This window comes from Sitophilus oryzae, unplaced genomic scaffold (assembly GCF_002938485.1).
Source record: "Sitophilus oryzae breed Bouriz unplaced genomic scaffold, Soryzae_2.0 scaffold_808_pilon_pilon, whole genome shotgun sequence".
Taxonomy (NCBI): Eukaryota; Metazoa; Arthropoda; class Insecta; order Coleoptera; family Curculionidae; genus Sitophilus; species Sitophilus oryzae.
The window spans coordinates 2,319,378-2,333,936 of NW_022147426.1; the positions used below are offsets into that span (position 1 = coordinate 2,319,378).

Below are 14,559 nucleotides of genomic sequence, written 5' to 3' on the forward strand. Positions count from 1 at the left end.
TATCTCAGAAGATGAAACAAAAAATGTATAGAAATATATATAAAAAATTACAGAAATACAATCAATGGAAGAGTTTATAGAAATTTGAAAAATGATGGCATTCCCATAAGGAAGAAAATATGGGAGACAAATATAGTGAGGGACATGATTAATTCAAAAAATTGGCATAAAAATGGGAGATAAATTAGGGGAAATGTCATGAAGACATGAAAATATACAAATATATAAGACAGACATTAGAAGAATGTAATATATAGAATTGATGAAGGATATTCTAATAATAAAGAAAATATGGCAGACAAAAGTAGAGAGAGGTAGGCTAAAAGCAAGATGAAACAAAAGTATTAGATGATATTAAAAAATAAAGAAGTATGCAGTCAATAAGAACAGGAAAAAAATGAAAAAAAAATGCTTAGCCACCTTCAACGAATTTTTTAGTCAAAATATGACTGAAGTGTGTAAAGAAAAATCCTCCAAAGCATATAAGGTCGCCTCCCTTCATCAGATTTAACCCTTGTCCGACGATTAAGCCTCACCAGTCAGTTCCCATCCCAGCTAAGCAGCCTCGTCTCGGGTCACCCTCGTCACCCATCGAGCGGACATCCACCGGAACCCCCTACAGGCGGACCAACCTCATCATCTTCAATGTGTCCGATATCCCGCCCCCTGCCTCTTCGAGGGTCACGGAATACGTGCACGAAGAAGTCTCGGAGCTTGGGTGCCAGGTCGTATCCGGCCGAAGCCTCTAGCGTTAGAACACCTAGCTCGTAAACCAGAGGGTGGTGACTCCCTTGGGTACCCATGCATGCTACATAGGTCATCGATGCCCGAACATCAGGGTTAGGGGGTGACCCAGGTTTCCTCCTCTTAGGGGAGGCTAGTTATAATGCTCTGGAGTCGATGTTATTCAGGAAAATTCATTGGAAAAATGTTAGAAATATAGAAGTAACTTCTGTGGACGAGTCAGGTTTTTTGAATAAATGGCAAATGCGCCAGGAATTGGTCCTAATTTTGAGATTTTTAATTGTGTTATAGTGTGTTTAAATTATATTTAAACACAAGCAAAGTCCGTATAATTATAGCAACTCGTGGCATATGATCTGAGAAAAATAACATGAAAAAAATCCATCAAAACTAAAATTCTGTGCAAGAAATGGCACATGCAAAGAGTAGTATAGAAAAATAATACCATAATAAAATACAAATAAAGGAAGACTTCTACAAATACAGGGAATATTTTATAAAATCAATAAATGATGTCGTTATTCTCCCACAAGGGATAATATATGGGAATCAAGGTATTATAGAGAAATGAAAGTTAAACATAAACAACACAACGTAAAATTCTAAGTAGATGGTATAGAAAACCTATAGAAATATAATCAATTGAATATTTTATAGAATTGATGAATGGGGATATTATTGTTCCTATAATCAAGAAAATATGGGAGTCAAGTTATTATAGGGAAATAAAAGTAAACCAAAAAAAAACTTGAGACTAAAATTTCCTAAGTAGATATAGCATTCTATCAAAAATGCCAAAAGTCGAGAATTTGTCTAGAACAAGGAACCATAAAAATGTAACTCAGAGACTCATTAGAATTTCTTTCCTAGTTAATTAAATTTAGAAATCATGAAATCCATTGATGAACATTAAAAACCAGTAAAAATATATTTACCAAAGAGAAATAAAATTTTAAATATACATTGTTGGTAATATTCGTGAAAAGGATAAATGTACTACCCTGGAACTGTATAGGTACCTCCATTGATTAGTTGCAGAAAATCTGCAAAAAAAGAAATAAATAATATTACATTTCATTAATTATTATGCTTAATAATTGTGTTCATTTTTTATTGTTCATATTAAAATTAAATATATCTTTAAAAATATAGTTAGTCTGTTAATAAACATTTAATATATGTATTTAAACTGCGTTTTTCAATAATAAAATAAACTTACTTTTAATCGGAAAATAGAAAACCAATTTCGATAACCAGAATAATCGCCAAACATCAGAATTATATAAAGGACAATCAAAGTCTCTTCTTTGGGTGTTCTTAAGGTGCTGGGTCTGTATTATTCATAACACTCCTAAAAAAGAAAATTAAAAATTAAAGCATCAATATTAAAACAATGCAGATTTGTTCAATATGGCGACGTTAAAAATGTGAAAACAATTTTTTTATCTGAAAGTATTATAACAGGTATTATCCTTGTATTATGTAATTATTGAGAATGTAAAGCCCCTTTAGGTATACTAACACTGATTTATTCTAAAAAGACGTAGAAAATACTTCATTGCCTGTACGAACAAACACCAAAACAAAAAACCTTCAGGAACAAAAAACATCTCTAAACTACCAAAAAAAATGGCCGAAAAACAGTATTTCAATTGAAGTATTTCCAATATAACAAGTATTTCTAAATATGAAGCAATATTCTAAGTAACTTTATTCTTATTGTACAATAGAGACATCAAGAAATGTATATATATTTCCATATACTCGATTTTGAAAAAGGAAATTATGAAAATTTGAAAAATATATGCCTTCAATGATGATGTAATAGAAAGTAAAAAAATCTATAGAAAACAGGCAAAATAATAAATACTTACATTTTCAGTAGATTAAACAGGCCCTAAGGAACAGAATAAACTCAAATAGTGCACAGAAAAATCACTTTTTCTATTAAAAAATCAGAAAAATTGTAAGACCGACATAACGACTTGCTGTTGAAAACGGAAAATGTGGCACGTCAACGTTGTCAGATTGAACACATGTAAAATAGAATGGTCATTTTTTGCTGCATAAATAATGCTGTGTCGAAAAGAAAGTATATTATTTTTTCTTCCGAAACAACGTTTGTATTAAATGTTTATTAGGTTTGTCATGATTTTGTAACGGTTCAATTCATTTTAGACTTACAAAAATATTGATTTAAAATTAGTTTCAGGATTTCGCTAATATCTTGGCAACATTGGAAACATTTTAGTTCAAAATTTACTCACTTTTTCCACTATGGCGCCACCTGCGTTCTTCTTCTTTTTCGTATTTCAAGTCCTAAATGAACCTTTACCACAGAATAAAAGTAATATTCTTCTTTTTAAAACAATATGGTTCGAAACAAAGGCAACCACAGATTATGGGATTACAATAGCTGTCTCTTTGCTTTAATTAACCTCTCTTTCCTATTTTTACAATATAATTTAGAATTATTTTTAAAACGTAAGTGTTTATTCAAAATGGTCCGTAAATTAAAATTCCATGAACAAAAACTACTTAAAAAAGTTGATTTTATATCTTGGGAAGTTGACAATAACTTACACGAAGTGAAAGTGCTAAAAAAATATCACATTCAACGACGAGAGGATTACACAAAGTATACATCAAATAATGTGCATAATATGCATAGAATTAATATATTTGTGTTATAGATATAATAAATTAAGCAGAAATATTCGAGAAGTAGCTAGGAAAATTAAGGAGATCGATTCGAAACATCCTTTCAGAACAGAAGCAAGCGCACAACTCTTAGAAAAATTGTAACATTATATATAATATTTTAAATATTTTATTTACTTTATTATTCTTCAAGGTACGTAATGGGCCTCATTCCAACCAGATGGGACCTTAGTTTAGCTGAAAAAGTCACAGCCTCTTGCTTTTGCAGAAGAAGGCTACCGGTAGTTATGGTTCGAAGTAAGTCTACCTTGATTTAAAATTATTCAAAATTAATCTGAGCTATTTAATCTAGATAAAATGTCTGAAAATATCAAGGGGGCTATAAAACTCATCGAACAAGGACATGTAAGAGTCGGAACAGAGTTAGTAAAAGATCCTGCTTTTTTGGTAACTAGGAGTTTAGAAGATTTTGTCACGTGGGTAAACAGTTCAAAGATTAAGCAACACGTTTTGGAATATAATGGATTAGTAAGTACCCTCATATTTCTATAATATATTGCAATTATAATTTATTTTTTCTTTTTTAGCGCGATGACTTTGTTTTTTAAAGCTAATGTTAAATATTTATGTTCAATAAAAGATTTTTTATAAAAAAGTACAAAATTGTTTTGTTATTTTAAAGAACCAACACAAAGTTAGAGAAAAGTTTTTTATAAAAAGGTATAAATTCTTTTATTAAAAATATAGTAAACAATAACAGTAAATATATTTTAGTCTTATTAGCTAACCCCAATTTCAAGCATTTTATTTACGTCAATTATTTTTTCTCTGGGTTTGTTATGTTTTTTCCCTTCCTCAATTTCATATTTATCTATTTTTTCCCATCCTGCCCAGTCAACTATGGGCACCCTCTTTTCCTTGAGTATACTAGAAATGTTTGTAAATCCACCTTTATCTTCGTTTAATAAGTTATCATCGTGAATATCCTTCAGGATTCTTTCGGCAGTACCGAAAGCATTCGACATAGTTGTTAGGATTACCCCAACTGGCGCAGTACCTAACCATCCCGTTGTATATAACCCTGTATTTACCTTGCTATTGTTGTTTATTATAATGCCTTTTTTCTGGTCAAATGGGATCAAAGGATCAGCCTGAACACTTTTATATCCTACAAATGATTAAAAACATAAATAAAATGTTTTAAATATCTATAATCAATTATACTAGTTACCTATACTGGGTACAACAATGTTACATTCCAACTCCTCTTGTCTATCAGTTAAAACAGCATGCTGCTTTAATATATCTTCTCCTTCCAGTCGATTAACTCCCAAAATCACCCTTTCAACCTTTTTATTACCTAAAATTTCTAGAGGAGATCGGAAAAATATGGGCTTAAAAACATTTAAGCCATCCACGTCACTTTTTTGATCTTGAAGGGATTTCAACATCAACTCTGTTATTCTCTTCTTTGGTCGTGCTAAATTTTCAACAATCTCTTTTGATATTGAGGAAAAGTCTTCTTTTTTCCAAACAGTTTGACATTGTTGTAATTTTAACATTTCTCTTAGTTCTTTAATGGTGAAAGCTGCTTGTAAAGGACCTCTACGTCCGATTAAATGTACTTGCTTTATTTTTGACTGTGATATTTTGTCTAAAGCATGCTGGGTAATATCAGTTTTCTACAAAAAAAATGAACAGTAAAAAAATCTATAATAAATAAAAATACTATACCTTTAGTTCATCAACAGGAGTCAATAATATTCTAGCTACATCCACAGCTACATTGCCTTGACCAAAAATTGCCATGGTATTCCCACTAAGGTCAATTTCTAAATTTGAATCATCTGGAATACCATTATACCATCCAACTATTTTCCGTGCTGGAATAACATTGTGTAAATCTTCCCCAGGTATGTTTAGTTGTCGGTTTTCTTCAGCACCATAAGTCTATTGATGAAGAAAATGATTATAATTTACTTCAAGTATGTAAAAATTTGGTCAAACTTACCAGCAACACTACATGGTAATTATCTTTTAAATCCTGCAGTGAAATATCCGTTCCTAAATTTATATTGCCAAAAAACCTCACGTTTGGATGCTGGGCTGTTTTTGAAAAAGTATGAATTACATTTTTTACTTCTGGATGATCTGGGGCTACTCCAAACCTAAAAATAAGTCGTAAATGTTTTGTGATACATACCTTAAAGACATTACTACACTAATTTTGCCCTTAAATATAAAAATTACCTTACTAGGCCAAACGGTACTGGTAGTCTCTCGAATATATCAATCTCTGAATTATCTAGTTTTTTTACTAAATGTTGAGCAGCATAAAATCCAGCTGGCCCAGCTCCCACAATGCATATTTTTGGTTTTATTACCTTAGTTGAAAAAAGCCGTGATGCAAAAATATTTGAGAAACAATTCATGGTACGTGTAATTCACCTTATCATTTTTTTCAAAATTTACTTTAAACCTGTATAATCATCTCTTACGGTATCTGGATTGTTGTTTTAAAAATATTCATAATTTATTTATAGAACCATCTGTTTAAAGATTAGGGACAAATATTAAAATTTATTATTAACTTTTTTTGAGGTTAATAGGTCATATGTGAAAAAAGTTCATTAGGCCTACTCATAAAATAATTAACTAGAAAGAAGTGTCAACTCTGTGTTAAATCGTGGAAACACGATACGCCACCGAAAGCCTTCGTTGTCGTCTGGAGAACTAATTTTCCAATTGACAGGTTGACATGATAAGGACATGATGGCTTAATTTTCATTTCCGTTTCCGGTTATTCAATGGCGGGTCCTCTTTCAGTTCAAATGTATTTTGTATTTTTACTTTTCATAAATAAAACCAAAAATTATTTATTCACATATATTTATTTGAAATATGGAACAACGTGACTAAATAAATATAAAAATATAGAGGATTGTATTGTTTCAATACCAATTAGTTAATTATATGCACTTTTAACGTAAATTAGTTAAGGTATAAGCATGACTTACAGTAATTTGTAAATAAACACACGTATTCGCAGACTTCAAGGACAGAAAACGGACACAGGAACATGAAAACCGGAGCCTTATACAAAAACCTGAAAACAGAAAAACAATTTTTTTTATACTAAAATTAACAATGTAAAAATATCAATAGGTATAAAATATAAATATACTGTTTAAAAAAGCGTCCATTATTCCCAAAGAGACCTGGCTTATAAATCAAAAGAAGCAAAAGAGACTTTTTAGTCGGATAACATAATCAGATTATCAGTCCGATTTATTGCATTATTGACAATAAATCGCACATACTGGAGATAACTAATGTTGGCTATAGTTAACAATGATCTTACCTTGCTGTAAATTGCTTCCATTTTCAGAAAAATCGCCGATCAAAGATATTATAATACCCTTTTCTTGCATCTAAAAATGTAAAAACAGTGTTTATTTACTACCTATTTTTCATATACATGGAACATACCTACTACTGCAGAAACGTCGTTTTCTCCAGGATTCTTCATGTAATATATATTTTATATACTTTATTACCATTATATTTATAAATTTCAGCCGAAATATTAAATTGAACCAAAACGAAACTAAACGGAATGAATTAAAATGGCGTCGAATATTTTCGAATTTGTTCTAGAATAAATCTGAAGTTGTCTCTGAAACTGAAATCTGTCAATTCTAAACTGTGAAGTTAGACAATAGTTAGACAAAAACAATGCTGTCCTTGTCTAGGCGGCCATACTTGTCGTGAGGAGAATGACAGGAATGACACTAATGACTGTTTCCAATTTTCCTATTTCACTGTCACCCCCCTGGGCCTACTTAGTATTGGGACATCGTTAAAAAATGGTTAAAAAACATCGATAAATAATGGGAAAAGCTGGTATATGATCAATGATATACCACCAGGTCGTCCGAAATAAACTGCCAAGAGCAGGGGGGTGACAGTGAAATAGGAAAATTGGAAACAGTCATTAGTGTCATTCCTGTCATTCTCCTCACGACAAGTATGGCCGCCTAGACAAGGACAGCATTGTTTTTGTCTAACTATTGTCTAACTTCACAGTTTAGAATTGACAGATTTCAGTTTCAGAGACAACTTCAGATTTGTTCTAGAACAAATTCGAAAAATATTCGACGCCATTTTAATTCATTCCGTTTAGTTTCGTTTTGAAGTTCATTTTAATATTTCGGCTGAAATTTATAAATATAAAGGTAATAAAGTATATAAAATATATATTACATGAAAAATCCTGGAGAAAACGACGTTTCTGCAGTAGTAGGTATGTCCCATGTTCGTAAATAAACACTGTTTTTACATTTTTAGATGCAAGAAAATGGTGTTATAATATCTTTGATCGGCGATTTTTCTGAAAATGGAAGCAATTTACAGCAAGGTAAGATCATTTTTAACTATAGCCAACATTAGTTATCTCCAGTATGTGCGATTTATTGTCAATAATGCAATAAATCGGACTGATAATCTGATTATGTTATCCGACTAAAAGTCTCTTTTTGCTTCTTTTTGATTTATAAGCCAGGTCTCTTTGGGAATAATGGACGCTTTTTTTAAACAGCATATTTATATTTTATACCTACTGATATTTTTACATTGTTAATTTTAGCATAAAAAAAAAATTGTTTTTCTGTTTTCAGGTTTTTGTATAAGGCTCCCGTTTTCATGTTCCTGTGTCCGTTTTCTGTCCTTGAAGTCTGCGAATACGTGTGTTTATTTACAAATTACTGTAAGTCATGCTTATACCTTAACTAATTTACGCTAAAAGTACATATAATTAACTAATTGGTATTGAAACAATACAATCCTCTATATTTTTATATTTATTTAGTCACGTTGTTCCATATTTCAAATAAATATATGTGAATAAATAATTTTTTGGTTTTATTTATGAAAAGTAAAAATACAAAAATACATTTGAACTGAAAGAGGACCCGCCATTGAATAACCGGAAACGGAAATGAAAATTAAGCCATCATGTCCTTATCATGTCAACCTGTCAATTGGAAAATTAGTTCTCCAGACGACAACGAAGGCTTTCGGTGGCGTATCGTGTTTCCACGATTTAACACAGAGTTGACACCAGGGTTCGGAAAACTACATGCTACTTTTAAAAACTACATAAACTACATTACATGTAGTTAATGTAGTTTATGTAGAGGGTGTAGTTTATGTAACCTATGTATGTAACTTTCAAATATCAAAGGTTTGAGGTGAGGTTATCAAAATTTACTTTAAACCTGTATAATCATCTCTTACGGTATCTGGATTGTTGTTTTAAAAATATTCATAATTTATTTATAGAACCATCTGTTTAAAGATTAGGGACAAATATTAAAATTTATTATTAACTTTTTTTGAGGTTAATAGGTCATATGTGAAAAAAGTTCATTAGGCCTACTTAGTATTGGGACATCGTTAAAAAATGGTTAAAAAACATCGATAAATAATGGGAAAAGCTGGTATATGATCAATGATATACCACCAGGTCGTCCGAAATAAACTGCCAAGAGTGCCAAGTGTGCAGTAACTTAATATTAGTTTAATTCAATTCTATGGCATGATCATATTGGATTACATATTTATAATCTATGGTTTCTGTGTGCCAAAAGTTGAATTTTTAAAATATGGACATATACAAAATCATGTCTAATTTTTAATATTATAGTTAGGTTTTACAGGAAAGGAGACTTAATTAATGAAGAATTAATATATTTTTGTAGAAATGGAATAAAGAAATAAGTGCTTTTTCGAGATGAATTGCCAACTCCAATTAAAACCATTCCAAGGAAGACGATACAGCAGCGGATGTATAAAATGATTATAAATTTGTGAAATAGTAATAAAATTATTGATTATTTTTTGATGTTGTACACAGTTTACACTTTAGGACATACTAGTGCATTCAAAAAAAATCACAAAAGTAAAAATATCTTTTACCACAAATTATAATCAAGTCTTTCATTTTCCCATTCAGAGGAAAATAGGTCTTCAACAATTAAAAATACAACAAAGACCTCCAAATATAAAATAAAAGATGTAAGGGTATCTCCCTACCTGCTTTTGTATATAAACCCTATAATTTTAAAAATCCTCTATTCTGTATTTTTATATTACTCTATATTTTAAAATAATTTGTTTAATCTACAACTTTCTAAAATCATAGTTTATATTTATAGTGTCAATAACCATAGAGGATTTTACTGCTTAAGAAATTAAAGTTATAGCAATAAAGTAATGATTGATTGATTGATTGAAAGTTTTTTAGTTGTAAATTTAAATAACAACGTATATTACAAAAATGGTCAGTACTTCTGTAATCTCTATATATTTACAATTTTAGATATTGTTAACATTATAAAAATCCCTAGAATATATAAAAATATCATAATTAACAAGTCTGCCTTAATCATTCATTAGAAACATTTGATTCGAGTGTTTTTAATTTGTGCTCTAGAATTTTATAATTCATTTGTAAAACTGAACCTTTTTCCTTTAAGCCCTTCAGCAACATAATAAGCTGTCTCTTCTCTTCTTTCCGGTCTCTCACGTTTGGCCGTTTATTTTTCTTATCGGTTTTCTGCAGTTCGTCTGTCACATGTTTACAAAACTCTTTACTATATGAACAACCGTAATGAAACTTTTTAGCACAGACGTCGCACGTTATATACACCGGTATCCTTTCAATGCATCGACCGCAGGTTTTAAATTTCTTTTTACCTGAGAGTGCTTCGGTAAGTCGAGGCGATTCCGTCTTGTTGATTGCATCCTCTTGTGTTTGTTTCACAAATGCCAGAGTCTCTTTTAAAATTTTCTCGACTTCGCTGATCTTCGTTACTTTAACAGGTAGAGTGAGCTTGGTACCGTCCTGAAACCAAATCGCTTTCGTGTTTTTGTCACTTATTTTTATAAACAGCTTAAGTTGATCGTTGATGGATACGTTAAAGGACATGGGTATAGGCTCTTTTTCCGAATAGAAGAAATAGATGTAATTTGCGAGCTTTCTTCTTGACCAAGGTTTCTCTAGGTATACAAATTCTAGTTTATCGTAGGCTTCGCTGAGGCTGCATAAATTTAAGTCCATCGGGTCTTCTTCACCAATTGGATTAACTTCGACATTATTAGAATTCGAGGGGTGGCTGGCGTATAAATGATCAGAGTTTTCTACTGCCATCTCTTCAACTAAACATTCTGTATCCATTTATGTTTAAATAATATTGTTAAATTGATATTTTAACTTTAAAATTGCTGATTTCTAAATTTCTAACCACTGATTTTTCCTTTTCACTGACCATAGATAAAAACGGAAAAACTTGTCAAAATATTAGGGACGGAAAAAATAAATCGATTTTTTAAATATCGATAAATCAGGGATGGGCGTGTAAAAAACTAATATGTTCATTAAATATAATAAAAAAAAGTTTATGTGACAAAATAAATCATTTGATGAAACATTGGGCGCGTTCAGGGACGGTCAGCGGCTGAGTGGCTGAGTAAGCGCGCACAATGTGCGCGTTCAGGGAACACAGCGGCTGACCGACCGCTGAGTATTTTGCTCAGCGGCTGACTGTTTTTGCGTGTAAAAAGAGACCGTTTAGGGAAACCGCTTACTCAGCCGCTGACCGTCCCTGAACGCGCCCATTTTATGCTTGATCATTGATTTCGATAGAAAAATTTTTTGATCGTACGGTATACAGAGTCCCAATATTCCGTGGACATAAAAATACTACGCATTTTTGTAATCAAAAATAAGTTCATTGGACACTTATTGGACGAATTTATAATTCTATGTGCAAGAAATATTGGGACACCTTGTATTTACCATAAACTAGTTAAAAGAATAAATTTCTAAAATTGTAAAAAAAAAGAATATTAATTATAAAATTATCGATTTATACAGGGTGAGTCTTAAACAAGTGTAAATATTTTAAGGGCTGGTAGATATTGATAAAAAAAACATTTTTTCTCTTTACCGTTTTTCAAATAAGTCCAAAATAACCGAGTTATTTTATTTTGAAAATTTAATAAAAAATATGTTTGCTTTATTAACTAAAAACTAAAAAAAAGTCCAAAATTTTTTTTCAAAAATTTCTGAATTTCCAAAATTTTAATTTCGTGAAAATAACTCATAATCGTGTTTCTGGGGTCGAAATATACTACTCCTAAAATATTTGCACTTTTTTTAAGACTCACCCTGTATATTCTTGTTATCACAGTAACATAAAATAACTTTAATAATAAATAGAACTCCATGAATCCTTTTTCTTATAGAAAAATACACAATAAAATCCATATTAGGTACGATTTAAAGTGTGTCCCAAAATAATTTTTGTGTGCATTCACAGCACTTTCACTAAGAAAATATAGTAAACAACAATAACATTTTAAACTTAAAAAATTAGGTACCTTGTTGCTCAATAAAAACGACACCACAATATTTAGGCAATACGCTGATCCAACTTCATAAGAAAAACCTTATCTATTTAGAAACAAACATCCTAATTCATTTCACTGAACTGAATGTCAGACTATTTATTTTTTCTTCCAACAAATTATAGTTCTCTTCAAAGAGATTATCCTCCTCCTCTACTTTACTAACCAGGTACTCGCTATCAGGGTGCAGCCACACTAGCCTAAAAACGGCGTATCGGCGTAACGGGCGTAATGACCTTGAATGGATTTCCAGTAATTCTATTGGCTGAAACATTCATCTGTCAGAAATTTTATCTGTCAAATTCATCTGTCAAAAAATTCAGCCAATAGAATTACTGGAAATCGATTCAAGGTCGTTACGCCGTTACGCAGATACGCCGTTTTTAGGATAGTGTGGCTGCACCCTCAGCCATCTCGTTAGTGTCATCGTGATTACTAGCGCGTTGTTCGCTGAGCCTACTAAAGGTTTCCCTACACTTATCGCAATCATCCAACCCTTTAACGGCCAGACAACCCGGGTGAAACTCGTTCTGACATTTGACGCATCTCAGGGTGCAGCCACACTATCCTAAAAACGGCGTATCGGCGTAACGACCTTGAATCGATTTCCAGTAATTCTATTGGCTGAAACATTCATCTGTCAGAAATTTTATCTGTCAAAAATTTCAGCCAATAGAATTACTGGAAATCGATTCAAGGTCGTTACGTCGTTACGCCGATACGCCGTTTTTAGGATAGTGTGGCTGCACCCTCACGTACACCTCAACGTCCTTCAAGCAGGACTTGCAAACGTTGTCCGTAATTTTCACGTGGCGCTCTTGAAATTTCGTCTGATTAGACGTACTGTCAGAATTTCCGTTTGTCACGTTTTTAAATTGCGCCACGTTTTTCAAATAGAACTCAATCTCTTTAAAAATGACAGAAAACGTTTTTAAATCTTGCACCTTGACCGGGAACTGTATTTTCGTCTGGTTTCGACACTGAAGTTCGCCAACGAACATGTCGTCCAGCTTAAAGGATAGTGTTAAGTCGTCTGCGAAATGCACTGCGAATTTTAGGGAAGGTTTTGAGTCGGGATCCAAATAGAAGAAGTAAATGTAGCGGGATTCTTTGATTTTAAACCAGCACGGGTCGAGTTCTGCGCGTTCTAGTTTTTGGTAGGCGTCTTCCAAATCTATAAAGTAGTCCTCGTTTACTATTACGTAGCTAACGTTGGCAGGTTGAATCTGCGTTATTTATTGGGATATCTAGCTGTTGTGGAACGGCGCCGTTTTGTTGAAGTTTGACGTATAAGTACGAAATCAGTACGTCGCGTCGGTACGTAAAACAAACGTCCTAATTCATTTTACTGAACTGAATGTCAGACTATTTATTTTTTCCTCCATCAAATTATAATTCTCTTCAAAGAGATTATTTAAATCTTGCACCTTGACCGGGAACTGTATTTTCGTCTGGTTTCGACACTGAAGTTCGCCAACGAACATGTCGTCCAGCTTAAGGGATAGTGTTAAGTCGTCTGCGAAATGCACTGCGAATTTTAGGGAAGGTTTTGGGTCGGGATCCAAATAGAAGAAGTAAATGTAGCGGGATTCTTTGATTTTAAACCAGCACGGGTCGAGTTCTGCGCGTTCTAGTTTTTGGTAGGCGTCTTCCAAATCTATAAAGTAGTCCTCGTTTACTATTACGTAGCTAAGAAGTTGGCAGGTTGAATCTGCGTTATTTATTGGGATATCTAGCTGTTGTGGAACGGCGCCGTTTTGTTGAAGTTTGACGTATAAGTACGAAATCAGTACGTCGCGTCGGTACGTAAAACAAACGTCCTAATTCATTTTACTGAACTGAATGTCAGACTATTTATTTTTTCCTCCATCAAATTATAATTCTCTTCAAAGAGATTATTTAAATCTTGCACCTTGACCGGGAACTGTATTTTCGTCTGGTTTCGACACTGAAGTTCGCCAACGAACATGTCGTCCAGCTTAAGGGATAGTGTTAAGTCGTCTGCGAAATGCACTGCGAATTTTAGGGAAGGTTTTGGGTCGGGATCCAAATAGAAGAAGTAAATGTAGCGGGATTCTTTGATTTTAAACCAGCACGGGTCGAGTTCTGCGCGTTCTAGTTTTTGGTAGGCGTCTTCCAAATCTATAAAGTAGTCCTCGTTTACTATTACGTAGCTAAGAAGTTGGCAGGTTGAATCTGCGTTATTTATTGGGATATCTAGCTGTTGTGGAACGGCGCCGTTTTGTTGAAGTTGGACGCATAAGTACGGAATCAGTACGTCGCGTCGGTACGTAAAACAAACGTCCTAATTCATTTTACTGAACTGAATGTCAGACTATTTATTTTTTCCTCCATCAAATTATAATTCTCTTCAAAGAGATTATTTAAATCTTGCACCTTGACCGGGAACTGTATTTTCGTCTGGTTTCGACACTGAAGTTCGCCAACGAACATGTCGTCCAGCTTAAGGGATAGTGTTAAGTCGTCTGCGAAATGCACTGCGAATTTTAGGGAAGGTTTTGGGTCGGGATCCAAATAGAAGAAGTAAATGTAGCGGGATTCTGTGATTTTAAACCAGCACGGGTCGAGTTCTGCGCGTTCTAGTTTTTGGTAGGCATCTTCCAAATCTATAAAGTAGTCCTCGTTTACTATTACGTAGCTAAGAACTTGGCAGGTTGAATCTGC

The 14,559-nt window shown here is 32.7% G+C and overlaps 3 protein-coding genes across 3 annotated transcripts; 1 reads left to right on the top strand and 2 right to left on the bottom strand.

The window, feature by feature from the left end:
* The first annotated feature begins 3,152 nt into the window (after positions 1–3,152).
* On the top strand, positions 3,153–4,060 carry LOC115888847 (U3 small nucleolar ribonucleoprotein protein IMP3). Its single transcript, XM_030908707.1, has 5 exons — positions 3,153–3,382; positions 3,438–3,545; positions 3,599–3,702; positions 3,758–3,933; positions 3,993–4,060. The coding sequence occupies exons 1-5, from the start codon at positions 3,246–3,248 to the stop codon at positions 4,011–4,013; spliced, it is 546 nt and encodes a 181-aa protein (XP_030764567.1). The 5' UTR covers positions 3,153–3,245; the 3' UTR covers positions 4,014–4,060.
* Positions 4,061–4,111: 51 nt separating this feature from the next.
* Positions 4,112–9,042, bottom strand: LOC115888844 (NADPH:adrenodoxin oxidoreductase, mitochondrial). The gene is made up of 6 exons (XM_030908704.1): positions 8,682–9,042; positions 5,656–5,884; positions 5,417–5,573; positions 5,140–5,355; positions 4,637–5,087; positions 4,112–4,573 (listed from the first exon to the last, which is right to left on the bottom strand). The coding sequence occupies exons 2-6, from the start codon at positions 5,835–5,837 to the stop codon at positions 4,185–4,187; spliced, it is 1,395 nt and encodes a 464-aa protein (XP_030764564.1). The 5' UTR covers positions 5,838–5,884; positions 8,682–9,042; the 3' UTR covers positions 4,112–4,184.
* A 2,542-nt stretch (positions 9,043–11,584) lies between these two features.
* Positions 11,585–13,078, bottom strand: LOC115888848. The gene is made up of 3 exons (XM_030908708.1): positions 12,625–13,078; positions 12,284–12,420; positions 11,585–12,057 (listed from the first exon to the last, which is right to left on the bottom strand). The coding sequence occupies exons 1-3, from the start codon at positions 12,873–12,875 to the stop codon at positions 11,945–11,947; spliced, it is 501 nt and encodes a 166-aa protein (XP_030764568.1). The 5' UTR covers positions 12,876–13,078; the 3' UTR covers positions 11,585–11,944.
* Between the last annotated feature and the right edge of the window lie 1,481 nt (positions 13,079–14,559).